The sequence below is a fragment of the Sylvia atricapilla genome, chromosome 3 (genome assembly GCF_009819655.1).
Source record: "Sylvia atricapilla isolate bSylAtr1 chromosome 3, bSylAtr1.pri, whole genome shotgun sequence".
Classification (NCBI taxonomy): Eukaryota; Metazoa; Chordata; class Aves; order Passeriformes; family Sylviidae; genus Sylvia; species Sylvia atricapilla.
Window position 1 is genome coordinate 35604604 of NC_089142.1, and position 13962 is coordinate 35618565.

General features: G+C 36.6%; 1 protein-coding gene across 3 annotated transcripts in view; it reads left to right on the plus strand.

Moving 5' to 3' along the window:
- The window catches only part of ORC3 (origin recognition complex subunit 3), a 35825-nt gene that overhangs the window by 11025 nt on the left and 10838 nt on the right, over positions 1 to 13962 (plus strand). For all 3 annotated transcript variants that reach the window (XM_066315120.1, XM_066315123.1, XM_066315122.1), the window contains exons 7-14: positions 700 to 836; positions 2432 to 2591; positions 3393 to 3506; positions 5006 to 5139; positions 5633 to 5696; positions 8600 to 8716; positions 9634 to 9713; positions 13483 to 13616. In XM_066315120.1, coding sequence (XP_066171217.1) covers positions 700 to 836; positions 2432 to 2591; positions 3393 to 3506; positions 5006 to 5139; positions 5633 to 5696; positions 8600 to 8716; positions 9634 to 9713; positions 13483 to 13616 — 940 coding nt within the window. The remainder of the gene's footprint in view (positions 1 to 699; positions 837 to 2431; positions 2592 to 3392; positions 3507 to 5005; positions 5140 to 5632; positions 5697 to 8599; positions 8717 to 9633; positions 9714 to 13482; positions 13617 to 13962) is intronic.

Genomic DNA, 13962 nt, shown 5'->3' on the forward strand with positions numbered 1-13962 from the left:
AGCAAGAAGTACTTAATCATATTTAATTGGGAACTGGAAGCCTAAAATGCAGTTTCAGCTTCATGCCAAATGCTTTTCTCCCTGGAGTGCTGAGATATTTTGTTTATTAAAACAAAACTTTACAGAAGAACAGCCATCCAGGGCAAAGGTACTGTACTAGTGCTAATGAGCCATGATATCATCTGCAGCCCACACTGTATTGGCAAGCAGTAAGGAAATAACTTTCAAAATGTTTGTGCATCTTTATGTTTGCTAAAGCTATTGAAGTTTTAAATTTTGTTTCTGTCATGAATACAAGTTACAACTGATTTTCTAATGCCTTCGTTGGAGTAGTGTGATAAACAAAAGTGTACTCAGTGCATGCTCTTTTTATTACTGGGTAAAGAGATAGAAAATAAGCAATGTCTGTGTACACAATTCAAATCTTCTCCCTCATTCCCAACAGAACTCCAGCAGTTCTGTCTCTCAGAGTTAATCTTATCATTGTTGTACTGCATGTTTAAAATCTATTTATTCTTTGTACTTCATGCTGTGCCAAACAGAAGGAAGAAAAATGGCAGTTCAAGGTGCTCAGAATAAATACAGCTGACAAAAAGTCAGTCATGTCACTTTGGAGTATTATAATACCATAATGATGTGATTCAGTCTTTTTTATTTTGCTGGCTTCTGTGTATTAATGTTTAATTAATGACTTTAAAGAAAACAGATTCTGGAACTCCAAGCAAAAAAAGAAATTCCTCCTCTAGACACTGGCAGTCTCCTCCAGTTGTAGTCATATTCAAAGACATGGAAAGTTTCACCACCAAAGTTCTTCAAGACTTCATAGTGATCAGCAGGTAATGCGACTTGAACTTCAGTTCTTCCACTTCTTTACCCATTTTCTATTTGCAGCTGTTTTGAAATGTAATGTTGAGGCCAGTGAAGCACTGGAACAAAATATTGGTGCAGCTTCTTTGCAGCAGTGATTGAGCAGAAAACTGCTTGCTAGCTTTCAGGGTTAAATTATGCTAAAGCTAAACTTGAGACTGTGAACCAAAGTGCCTAAGGGCCAGGTTGAGATAAGGAGTGGCTGATTTAATACTTCATGTAGCAGGATTTACTGGTACTCGGGGTTACAGAATTTGTGAATGTGGAACTAAATTTTTAAGATGTCTAGATCTTTTAAAATTGTTTGCAGAGTGTATTTTTCTATGACTACTGATGTAATAATGCTGCTGCTTTAAGGCCACTAGCTTACTAATAGGGGTGTATATAAAACTTCCCCAGCTGGACAGAATCTAATCTGCAGCTGACTTCTTCAGGTGCTCCTGTACTTCTGTTTTTCTTTAGCCTGTCTTCCTTAATGTAATCTCAGGCATGTTAATCAAAAATTCGTGCTGCTCTCCAAAAAGAGCATCTTGCATTTAAGTCTCCAGCTAACACTGGGGACTCCATTTGGAGGTGTTAGAATGGGAGCTGCAGTGTGTGCCCCTGATGTTTCCTCTGAACGAGGCCTAGGCAATTCACTTGCTGTGCCACCAGCAAGAAGTTGTGCAGCTTGTGTTGTTATCTTCATCTCATCTTAAACAAAGGCGAAGTGGGTAAATGTGAGAGGTTCCTCTGATTCATTAATCACAAGTTCTGATGTTTGTCTTCAGCAATTTCTTTTAAGGAGTTAGAGAAATGAAGTACTTGTGGGATAACGATTAAAATCCAAAGTCAGAAAGTTGCTGGGGCAAAACCAAAGGAAAGGAATAAACTGACAATTTTAACCTAGAAGGTGTTTAAGACAGCATATTTTATATCTCTGTGAAGCTACTTAAAATGGAAAATAATGATGACACGATACTGAAAACGCTGTATTTTGTGTAGATTGTATGCTGTCCTCAAGGAATACACATTCAGTCCTGATTTTCAGTTCTAAAGCAAGTACTAAAAAATTATCAGAAGAGGAGGATTAATCTGTAGAAGTTGAAATTTTTTTAACTATGATTGGAATACACTTAAGAAAGGAGATATTTCATATTTATTTTGAATTTATTAAAGGGTGTGAATCTTGTAAATTTTCTTGGCTGTTACCTATTTAATGTATCTTATTTTTTCTCTGTATCTTTGAAAAAATGCTATCACAAGACTCAGTTCTCTGAATATAACTTTTTGGGAAGGTATCAGCGCAAGACTAACTGAAATCGGGCTTTTTGTACCACTCTCTGAAATCTGAATCTGAGAATGGAATTTTAGGGAATTAGCCCGTCTATTTTAGGGCTTTAAATAGCATCCTTTCTTTTTAATTTTTTTCCACATCAATTCCTCTTTTGGTTTACTGGCAGCTGATCTTTTAATTTACCCCTTTCTGCGTTTAAACTCAGTGTAGTAGTAGGAATATAATGCATTTGTTACACAAGCTTCTACAATGTAACTATTACTTTTTTTCCCTTCCCTCGTTTTCCAGTCAGCATATCCATGAATTACCTCTAGTGCTGATTTTTGGAATCGCTACATCACCAATGATTATCCACAGACTACTTCCTCACTCAGTTTCCTCTCTGCTGTGCATAGAGCTTTTCCAGTCCCTTTCCTGTAAGGAGCACCTGTCTACTATAATTGACAAGGTAATTCCTTTTCTAAATAGAAATGAGGGGGTGTGTCTTGAAGCAGAGTTTATATGTGTGGCCTTTAAAGGCAGGTTTGTCTGAAGGTTTTGGAAAGGACTCTGTTCCTGGAAGCTGTGGATTTTAGGTATTTCTGCTTGCAGCTGCAGAGTAGTGCAATACTGAGAGTGTCCTTCTCATACTGAGACAGACACACACACACACACACCTGCTTTCATCTTTCATTTGCATTGCCTTGTGCAATTCACACTTTGGCATTCACTCTACTTCATTAAAGTTGAGCTTTGATTTCAGTTTTACTTTGTTCCAGAAAAAGATAGCTTTGAAAGTTAGCTAAAATTCTGAAAAATGACGTTCAGCCTGAGTTTTGCCACCTGTGGAACATTAGCTGAGTTATCCATATGTTCAAGTCATATAAATGTTGTGCCTGTGGATTCTTGGTAGACCACAGGATTTTCAGAATCTCTGTTACACATACTGAAAGTAGTGGTATCATTGTTTATTACAGCAGTCTCTGTTCTATTTGTAATTTCACAAAAATAGATTAAGCAAAATTAACTTAAAATGTATTAGTGAAAGATACTTACGAAAGTGTGGTAAAATAAAAACTGAAAATCAGTCTTTGCATGGATATTTTAGTAGAGAACTGTTTTTAGAAGCTGGCAGTGTATTTAGTATCTCATTTAGTTGAATGTTAACACATACCAAGAGTTGTATCAAGTTGTATATATAAGTTTTTCTGATTTGAATTCAGGAGAAAATTTCTGCTGTGGCTACCTTTTCTTTTTGTCTCCCTTTTAGCTGCTTCTGACATCTCGGTTTCCCTTTAAACTGGGAGAAAAAGTTCTGCAGGTTCTTATCAACATATTCCTGTACCATGATTTTTCTGTCCAGAATTTTATCAAAGGATTTCAGGTAGGCAATGGTTACAAGAATTCAAATTATGGTGGTGAAAACGAAAGGTACTTACTAGGTGCTGAAAGATTTCTTAGGTCCTAGTATTACTAAATTGCATGAAAATGTACCCTTTGGAAACAGTTTGGTCTGTGAATAGATGGAAATTTTAAAATCTTTGCTGGTAAGGGTTTAAAAGCAAACTTGTGGGACCTGTATGAAGAGGCAATTAAAAGCTTACTTTGCCACAAACCCCACCATGTTTTGAGGTTACATTTAAAAGGGTGGTCTGGCTTAGTGAGCGGCAAGAGCTGCATTTTACAAGATTAATTTGTAGCTTTCTAACACCCCTGGCAGAACTCCCCAGTCCTGATCTGTACTGGCTCCTTGGGCTCTGGTTTGTCTTGGTGTGAGTAGGCTACTGCAGTGTCTCTTCCCCATTTGAACTCCTCTGGCACAATTCTGGATGCACACTTCTTGCCTTTTCAGGGAAATAGGAGCTGCAGGGTCATTTACTTGGTGCCTCAGAGGAGGTAATACTTGTGCTCCAAGCAGTTGTGTATCAATGTGGGAGTTACATTTACCCTCTCTCAGGAGACAAACTGGAAGAGCTCAGAGGATTTCCAAAAAGAGTCTGTACAGAGCATGATAGTTAAGTTTTTATTGTCTTATTATGGTTCTTCACGTTGAGATGTATTTCTGTGTCTAGGTCTCCTTGTAGGTTTTGTGGATTGCAGACAAGAGTTCTCTGAAGAAGATGTAGCGGAATATGTATATGTCATCTGTTTTAATGCAGGGTTGTGAAATGGTTTCTTTCATGCCTAGTTCCATGTGTGAACCTGCTAGTAAAATATGCCCTTTTAATGTCATACACATTTACAACTTCTCTGATTTTTTAGTATATAAGACTCAGTGATTGCACATGGCCAGGAGAAGAATCCTGGCCATAAGTACCTCTTTCTGAAGAAAGACCTTTGTGGGCTATCATAGGTTTCAGCTCCTCTTATTGAAAGAGTGATCAAAATTTAGTACTTCTCCATTGGCCTGACATGAAAATACATATTTTAGACCTGACAGTGTATGACTGTGTCCTTGTGTGTTAAAAGTATTCAAGGATGAAGCAATTTCAGATCAGATTTTTGAAGTGAGAAATACAAGAGATCACCATCATTGGTGATGATGTCATTATATTACATCATATATGTCAGATAATGATGATGATGTCATATATGATGATGCCATTATATCTAGGTGTGATGTTACATAAGTAGTGGGAAAAGCTGAGGTATTGAAAATGAATAACACATACAGCAAAGAAGGTAATTATGTGACTGTGTACAACTGTATAATCAATGTCCTGTAGTGACTTATGGAATATTTATGAATTGTAATTAATTTTTAAAGGAGTACCATTACTACCATTGTAGTTTATGCAGTGTAGTGGTAAGAAAGCATTAAGCGGTAGATATAGCAGGGAGATGAATTTTCTTAACATCCCTAGTTCTTGGTTTGTTTTTCAGCTTTGTATTGTGGAGCACTTCTATTCCCAGCCTCTCAGTGTACTGTGTTGCCACCTGGTAGATCTTAAGAAGAGAGTTTATTCTTTATCACATGCTCAGTGTGAAAACATTCGGAGACTGCCCTCTTTTAGAAGGTAAAGGTGGAAATACATTTTTTGGACAATGATGTATTGAGTCAGCTTTAAAAAAGATTAAAAGAATCTGTAAATGTAGTTCTGTGAACACTGTAATTCATTTGTGCATGTTTCTATAGCAAAGGCAAATTGATCAAACAGAGGACATTTCTAAATAGCTTCAGGAAGCCTTAATGTTCTAGTCTATAGAGTACAGTTTCTGTGATGTGTAATCAATTGAATTTACTTTTTTTCTTCTCATTCTTAATACAGAAACAAGTTATTCTGACAAATAACCATAAATCACTTTTGAACATCTTAAGCTGATTTGAAGCATAATCTCTAGATTTTTGGAATGGCCTTTCAACTTGTTGGATTTGACTGTGCTTTTTGAATCTTTCCAAAGAAAGATATGTATTTCTTATAGCAGCATAAGCATTTTAAATGTTTTTAACCCTAGAATCTTCCTTTGCATTATAATTTTATGTTGGGTTTTTTTTTTTCTTGCCATAAGGTATGTGGAAAAGCAGGAGTCAGGGAAACAGATTGAACTGCTGACAAATGACAGCTTCTTAAAGGTAAAATTTTAAGCATGTCTTTGGAGAACAGAAATAACTTGCCCAAAATATCACTTTGTGGAACATAATAAAATACAAGACCAAGTTGTATAGTTCTGTTTCACATCTTTCATACAGAATATACTGTGATTCGTGACCCGTAATGAGGAATTAGGATTATCAGGTCAAAATTCCAAATCTCTAGGGTTGCCAGGTCAGCCTTTATATGAAGCTGCACAACTTTCTTACATCAATTTTTAGCTATGTCTAGAAATATAATTGCTTAAAAAGAAGGATCCAAGGTTTATTTATGGCTAGATCTTTTCATTATTACTCAGACTGACTTTCTTGGAAGGTCAGTTAGGTGTTTGAAGAATGTGTAAGTCATCTTTGAGGGTATTTCATAAGCTCTTAATCCTTCTGATTGAACTCAGTAGGGCAGGGTCTGTGTCCCAAGGCACACATTCACACTAGACCTCATGCAGGATTAAAACTAATTTGTTACATGTTTATCTGAAGCTTTGCCAACTGATTGAAGTCAGACCACTACTACTGTGAGCGCTTTAGGAATTCAACAAAAATCTGTTGGTTATTTTCACCATCTGAGCCATTCCCAGTAGAAGCATTGCTGAAGGTAAAGGGCTTCTCCTGACTCTTCATTTCAAGTATTTCTAACCTGCAAGGCAAATGGTACTTACTTGCCTGGTGTGTTAAGGCTTTTTTCAGTTGTGAAGAACAGTGGTAATGGCTGGAGGGGAGGTTAAGAGCAGGCAACATTGCAAGTACAGTAACAGTATTCAAGAAGAGATATGATTTCACATCATTTTATGATCCATTATCTTCATTGGCAAAAGTAACTTAAGCTGCTACTCTTCACACCTTTATTCACACCTGCTTTAGAAGTTGAATGCTCATCAGTTTAAACTTTTTATGTTTTTAATGTTTAATACATGGAATGTATTTATATGCTTACATGTTAATAATACACCCCTTATTTCACAAGCCTCACCTTTTAACTTTGGGAAGGAAGCTGGAATTCTCATGCTTAGGTGCATATGATGCATTTCACAGATACTAATTGAAGGCACTTGTTCTAATCTCCACAATAGAGGTGGGACTGTTACTGCCTTTCCAGGCTGGCAGAATATTCTGTCTGGGAAAGAAAGGTCCTACTGCTGCATTAATGAGGTGCTGTTTATTCTGATGTCCTGCTAATCTACAGTGTCATGCCCAGCTTTGGAAACACTTTCAAAGTCACTATAGTAATCTTTCACATGAACTTGATGTTTCAGCACCAGGTCACTTTAGTCTTCCAGTTTAGCCCCTGAATGTGCAATACACTGTATTAGCTTCATTTATGTTCTGTGTTGTTAGCACTTTTTTAATGATGGTGGGAAGAGTTTCACCTATTTAAAGTAATCAGTTTTAAAAAGCAGTTTTACATCGTAATTATTAACAAATCTGTTGAAAATGTTTCATGGCAAATTTAGTTTGAAACTATGTAAATGTGGCATTCTCTGTTCTGGAAATAATGTTGGATACTCTTCTAATGACATTTTCAAACTCTTCCAAAACGGATTATGCCTTTGCACTTAATTATTTGGCAAAATACATTGCTATTTATTTATATTAACTATATCTGGCTTGAGCTAGGACCAAGATGAGAGAAGCATAGCTATGCTAGTGCTTGGGATTTGGGGAAATAAGGTTGATGAAGCAGCATTAGAGAGAACTTGTTTTCTTTTCCTAGCTTATTTTGTGGTGGGGATAATTTTTTTCTAAATTAAAATACAGACTTGTGAATGTCTACCCTAAGGTTTTAGAACTTGCCTTAACAGTGATGTCAATGACTCCTTAATTTCCACATATAAAAAGTCTATGAGGTGAAAGATTGTTAATGTTTTTAATAATTTAAAACTTTTTTTAATGTCAGAAAGCTCTCTGTAGTACTGTCTTTGTTACTTTCAGTCTTTACAGTCTTCATACCTTTTCTTTCCATACATCTGTACTTCCTTATAATCCCTGTCCACAAGGTTTTGCTTTTCTCTTTGATACCCTTTGTTTCAGTTTAACTCTAGAAAACTTCAGTGGCTTATTTTGCTTTTTCTCTTTCCATTTGGAATAGTTTGCTCAGAGTTAGGCAAAAGGGTAATAAAATATGCAGAGGATCCTGTGGTTTTTCCTCTTTATTTTTGATTGAAGACAGAGGAGAGAAGATCTTTTGATTCACAGACTTAGATGTAATGACCGCAAAGACTAAATGACTTTAGTACAGTTACCAAAATTTTCGAGTGTGGCTTTCCAGAAGTGTTAATATGTGCTTCTATGGGAGGCCAGTGATAATGTGGTGCCATGCAGAAAATTCAGCAGCACTAATCAATAATTTCTTTTTCTTAAATATGATTTTTTTATTTCTGCAGTTGTCAACAGATGAATGAGCAAAAGTCAAATTAAAAACACATAGGTTCAGCAACTGAATCTTTCTTTTTTTTTTCTGTGAACTGGTCTTTTTATGTACATATAAGTAATAAAAACAACAGCCACCCACAATATAAGAGACAAAATTTTAAATGCATATGTAGTGTAAAAATGCAAGTTTATGAGTAAAAGTAACTATGCAAATTCTCACTGCCTGCTAAAGGAATAGTGTATGCTCTCATTGCTGTGAGAAGACATTTCAAGTCTAAAGGCCTAAATATAGCTGAAAATGGTTGAGTAATAATACTAGTCAATAGCAAAAGGTAACAATATGCAGTGGGAATAGAGCAAACTGTTGAAATACTGCTCATTTGCTTAGTAGTCTCAATTTAAGGATTTAAAACCATAGCACACTACAATATCAAAACTTCAGAGTCATTTTAAGTGCTTTATGGGAATTTTAAATGGATGTCAGAATTACTTTTAAAATTATTCTATTATTGTAGAAAGAAACAGAGAGGTTGCTGGAGGACTTATATGTTTACCATGAAAATTACGTTTCAATTCTGAGATGTCTTCATGTTTTCACATCTTCTCTTCCGAAGTATCCTTTGGGCAAGCAGGTGATGTATTGTTTTGGTCTTGTTGGGGTTTTGTTTTTGTTGTTGTGGTTTTGGTTTGGGTTTTTTTTTTTTGCCTCAAAGTATGACATCTAAATAAATATTTATTCTTCATTTACTAATGTGCTGGTTTGCCCTCTGCTTCTTAAAATAGAGAGAGCTGCTTTCTTGCTATGGGCAGAGGATGAGAGTATGTGGCTTCTTTAGTGGGATGGATGTAAAGTTGTCCTTGTCAGTCAACAGGAAGGAGTTTTCAGGAGGAGGCAGGTGCACAGATAAGCAAAAGAATGCGCACATTGACTTTCCCACATCTGAGATTACCTGTATGCATTGCAGACAATGTACACTCTTCTACCACCTATTAGATCACTAGTCAAATTCAGATGAAAAGACTAAGTTTTTAGCAAACTTCTGTACAGAAAAAAGCAACAGTAGGAGGAACAGTGATAACTTTGCTCTTAATGGTCTTATTGCTCTGATGTCATTTAATCCATCTTCTCATGCTAAGCAATTTCTTCCAGTAGAAGAGCAATTTTATATTCTGTGCATGTGCAGTTGTCTCTCAGTTCTCAATATATTCCATACTGTTACTAGAACCTGTCACTGACAACAAAAGTAGCATCAGCTGTCCCACTGTTTGAGAATAAAAGGATGCTGGGGCAGTTGATTGGAGTTCCTTTCTGTTCACTGCAGTTATCTTCACCTGAATGTTAGTTGTTTGGAACCTGGTGCAGAGCAACAGTCTCCAGCAGAAGCTTAGTTCTGGAAGATATTAAGTGCTCTCATTCCTTTTGCAATCAATTCTGTATCTTCGGAAAACAGGCTCTAAAGGAATTGCATATTGCTTTGAACAGCTTGTTGTAAGATTTCCACATTACTTTGTAAAACACATTATCCTTTCTTCACCTTCTGCATAACAGATCAGGGAGTTGCACTGTGCTTGTTTGGAAAACCAAGTGTGGGAGACAGAGGAGTATGAGTCATCTCTTCAACTAGCAAGGTGATTTTTTTCCCCATTTTTTTTTTTAATACCACGGTACACATGAAAAATATCTGTCATCAGTTATTCTGGAACTTAAAGCTGAGGATATTACCTGTTCACAGCTAGTTTTAGGGTTGTTTGCAAGGGTAATTTGCTACTGTTTTCCAGTTTGGTTTTCTACTGGTTTCTATGAAATTCAGCCAGGTTCTAATATCTCATATGCCCTGAGTAATTTTTCTGAAACCACTGTGATTACTTTGTGTGAATAAGAACGAGTTGGGTTTGTACTTTAAATGTGATTGTGGTAGATATTATCAATCAGAGTATTAGTCTTAGTCGTCTTAAATTTTAATCTGTTGTGAAAGTTAGTCTGTTCCAAATTAATAGTAGCTGAAGCCTTTCTTTTTTATTTTACTGCTTTCCTCCTCTTCCTAGTTTGCCTTCAAGTTTTTACAGGGACTCAGTTAACTTTTTGTGATACTATGAGCGTAGGATTTCAGGAGAGCCTGTACTTGTGTTGTCTGTCAGTGTTTAAAATGCCAGAGTCATCAAAGCCAGTTTTCTTGATAGAAAACCTTTCAATTGCGGAGTTGCAGCTACAGACTTCTAAATGTGCTTTAAACAGACATATGGCAGTGTCTGTCTCCTGATAGTTGCACTCATTCAAATGATCCCTTGGCTTTGTTGCACAAGGAGCCAGTGTTACTCCATAACCATAACTGCTTTTTCCAGATCCCCTGAGATGCTCAGGTTTGATGTGTCCGACAGTGAAACTGCACAGAAAGCCCCTATCAGTGGTGGATGGAGGGTGGCTTTCTGGACTGGTACACACACAAGGAAATACACTCTTGAAATTGTACCTGTGCCATACTGAGTGGTTCTTGCACATAACCACTTTTCTGTGTTCTTTACCTTCTCAAAATCCCTTTGAAAGGATTACATGCTTGAGTTGTCATTTCTGCAGTCTTTCCTTTGTGTTCCTTCTCTGACTCTCCTGAATCTTGACAGCACTCAATCACCTCTCAGCTCTTGCCCACAAATGTATCATTCTGCTTTCCTCTACTGTCTGTCGGTAATCTCTTAATAACTGTTGGCCATTTTTCCCTCTCCTTTTTCTTCTCCTATGTTTAATTTGCTTTCATCCTCTGAATTAATCTGTCTCTTCTCCTATCTCAAAGTTGATGCTGCCATCAGATTCTGGCTTGCTCCCCTTTTATTCTTGTCTGTTCATCTCCCTCTTGTTATTCTTCTGGTCCTGGCTCCCGCTGTGGGAGCCTCTGAAAGAAATACAGTGATCATGGTCGCTGCTTTCATAGACAATGATTCTATGAGTATTCTTTTTAATCCAGAAATTTTGTCATTTTCCTAACAAAACTTGTCCAACACAATTTTTCAAGTACTTGGAATTCTAGCTGTGATTATCATTTTTTCAGCTTTTATCTTCTGTTTGCCTTTTTACAAATAATTCCCTGTCTCTGTTTTCCTATATAGAATCTTGCTGTTACCTTTTAGACAAAAATGATAAGATGTGGTCTTTCCCCTTCTACTCACAGTCTTTTTTCCCCCCTTTTGCTCAGTTTTAAAAGTTACTCACTGTTCCTTAATATCTCTGCCTTCTTAGGAGTCACATCACCTGTTGAAATCCTTATGTTCACCCTCCCCCATGCCTTATTCCTTTTCAGTGTTTTTCTGGAATCCATCTTTTTTCTTTTAGAAAGTAAAAAATAGAGAAGCTTTAGATCAGCTTATTTCTCATTTTCTAACAAAGTATCTTTCTTGCCTTTCATGAATTATGTCTGAATGTAAAGTTTTAAGTTGCTGAAGTGTGTTTCTTTTGTGATTGGCTTCTCTACTTCAGCCTTTCCCTGGACAGGCTTTTATCCCTTCTGCTAGAAGTGCTCTTCTCAAAGGTGATGTTTCAGGTAATCAAACTTGAGCAGTCTAGACAGGAATTACTCTACTTGAGTTTTCCAGAGTCTAAAAGATACCATGGGGCAACAGAGAGAATGTGTGAGCTTTAGTTCATTTTGCACTGATTCCATCAGAAGAGAGACGTCAAGAAGATTGGAGAATGTCTCACTTGATTGATTATGTGGAACTAACTGGCTGGGACATCTCATCAACCTTTTGGGTGGCAAAGCTTCAAGGACTGTCTGCCCTATTGTCTCCTGTCTAGATATTGTACTCTGTTTTGTGTCTGTTACTTACGGATGGCTTTTTATCACATCCTGCTTATCACAGTCCTGCCCTTCCGTGACCAGCCATTTTGGTGCTGACCAACCTGGTATTACTTCTTCAGGTGATTCTCCACTTCAGCACTCAGAAGGAGTTTCTGTGGACTTCTTTGTAGCTTCCTTTCTTCTCTTTCATAACCTGTCTGAAATAATCAGAGATAGGTTTATTTACTCCCTTTTGGTAATCTGAGATCTTCCTTCCTGCTTTAGTCCTGACTCCTTACCAAACTAAAATCTTAACCCCACTGATACCTGGCAGTAGTCTCAAAACTAAAAGGTTGCAAAGGATCCTTTACTGTGTTTTTGCATGTGATAACTGTCTTCTTGCCTGTTCTTTGGGACCTGTAATCCCATTTTTGTTGTAAGTAAGTTTTTCTAGAACTTGCAGTTTCCTTTTGAATAATACTATGGAAATAAATTTGTTCTTTCCCATTCATAGATATCCAGATCTGCTTATCTTCTCTCCATGCTGGCTGTTTAACTGCAGTGTTTTGTCTGGCCTGGAACAAGGCTGTCTTGTTTACCCGTTATATTGTACAAGACAGTTTCAAAATGTTTTGTGTGGTCGAGGTTGTTAACTCCTGATGTTGTTAACTCCTGATCCTTTTCTGTACAAAACAAGTGCACCTGAAGGCAATACCTGACTTGGAAAAATCTGTAACCCTGAAGCAGATAAACTGAAAATTTAAATTTTAACCTTTATAAGCATTTAGTGTCAATTGCCAGTTACAAACTAGATCTCAAATTGCAATTGTCCCTCCAGATATCCACAGAGCTTCCCCAGCCTCTTCAGAATTCCTCCTTAAATTTCTTAATCAGTTTTTAGGTAGCTGATACAGAAACACGCTGCTTGAGACACTGACCACCATCATTGCTTTGGTATCTTTTAAATTAAGACTTTGAGACTGGGCAGTACTTGGTGATATTTGGGAAAGGGCCTAGTAACTAAATAGTAAGTAAATGCTGAGCTGGAGGTTGGGCTAGATGATCTCAAGAGATCCCTTCCAACTTGAATGATTCTGGGATTCTAGTGATGGTTAGATTTATAGTAATTAAATACAGGAAAAAGCATACACATTTCATTTGATAGTCATTCTGAGTCACAGAGATTAATTTTGTGGATGTGTTTACATAGGGTTTTTTTTTTTTTTTCAATTTCATTTACTCTTTTTGGGAATGAGTTCTGAACCCTACCATTAATGGGTTTTGGGTTTTTTTAATTTTCTTTTGATGTCTGATTCACAGTTTCAAAAATTGCAACTCCTGTGTCCAGCAGGTGTTTTTGCATAATCAGGAAAACTACAGTTCTGCAGGAAAACATGAAGGACATCATCACCAAACCTAATTGGTTTGTTTCTTTCTATTAATGACAGCAAGAAAAAAAATGGTCTTTGCTACAAAATTGAATGCTTGAAATCTTGGGGATCTTTTCTTTTTAAAAGAGTTTTTCAAATTTTTTTTTTTTTTTTTTTTTTTTACTTTTTCAACTAAGAACATTGAAAACTGTTTCATCATTCTGGATTTCAACTTCAGCCAACAATTGTGTCTTTTAGGATGTTGAATAAGACTGATTTGGTAAGCATGCTCCAACAATGTGTGGAAATTTTGACCTCATCCTCTGGAAAGGAGTTTGATAAGACAGTAGAAAAGTTGAAGGAGTTCTTGACCCAGTTTCAGAATCTAGAAGGTGGGTGTGTACCATCATGTATTCCGTTACAAATTATATAAATGCTGGTTTTTAATCTGACCCATGAGTAATCTGACATTTTCCTGAGATGGCCTGACATCGTATTAAACCATCATATTTGCAGGATTTTTTTAAAGTATATGCACAAATTTAGGAAATGTTTATATTCTCTACTGGTATGTGGTTTGTGTTTTTTATAATACAGAAGAGTGATGTAAGATAAGAAATTTGACAGATCAGCAAACATTACCCCCTAGATCTCTCATACATGTATTTTGAGCATTTTAGCAGATGTTGCAGTTGTTAAAACCAAACTGTTTTTAAAGATCTAATAGCAGCAGACTTC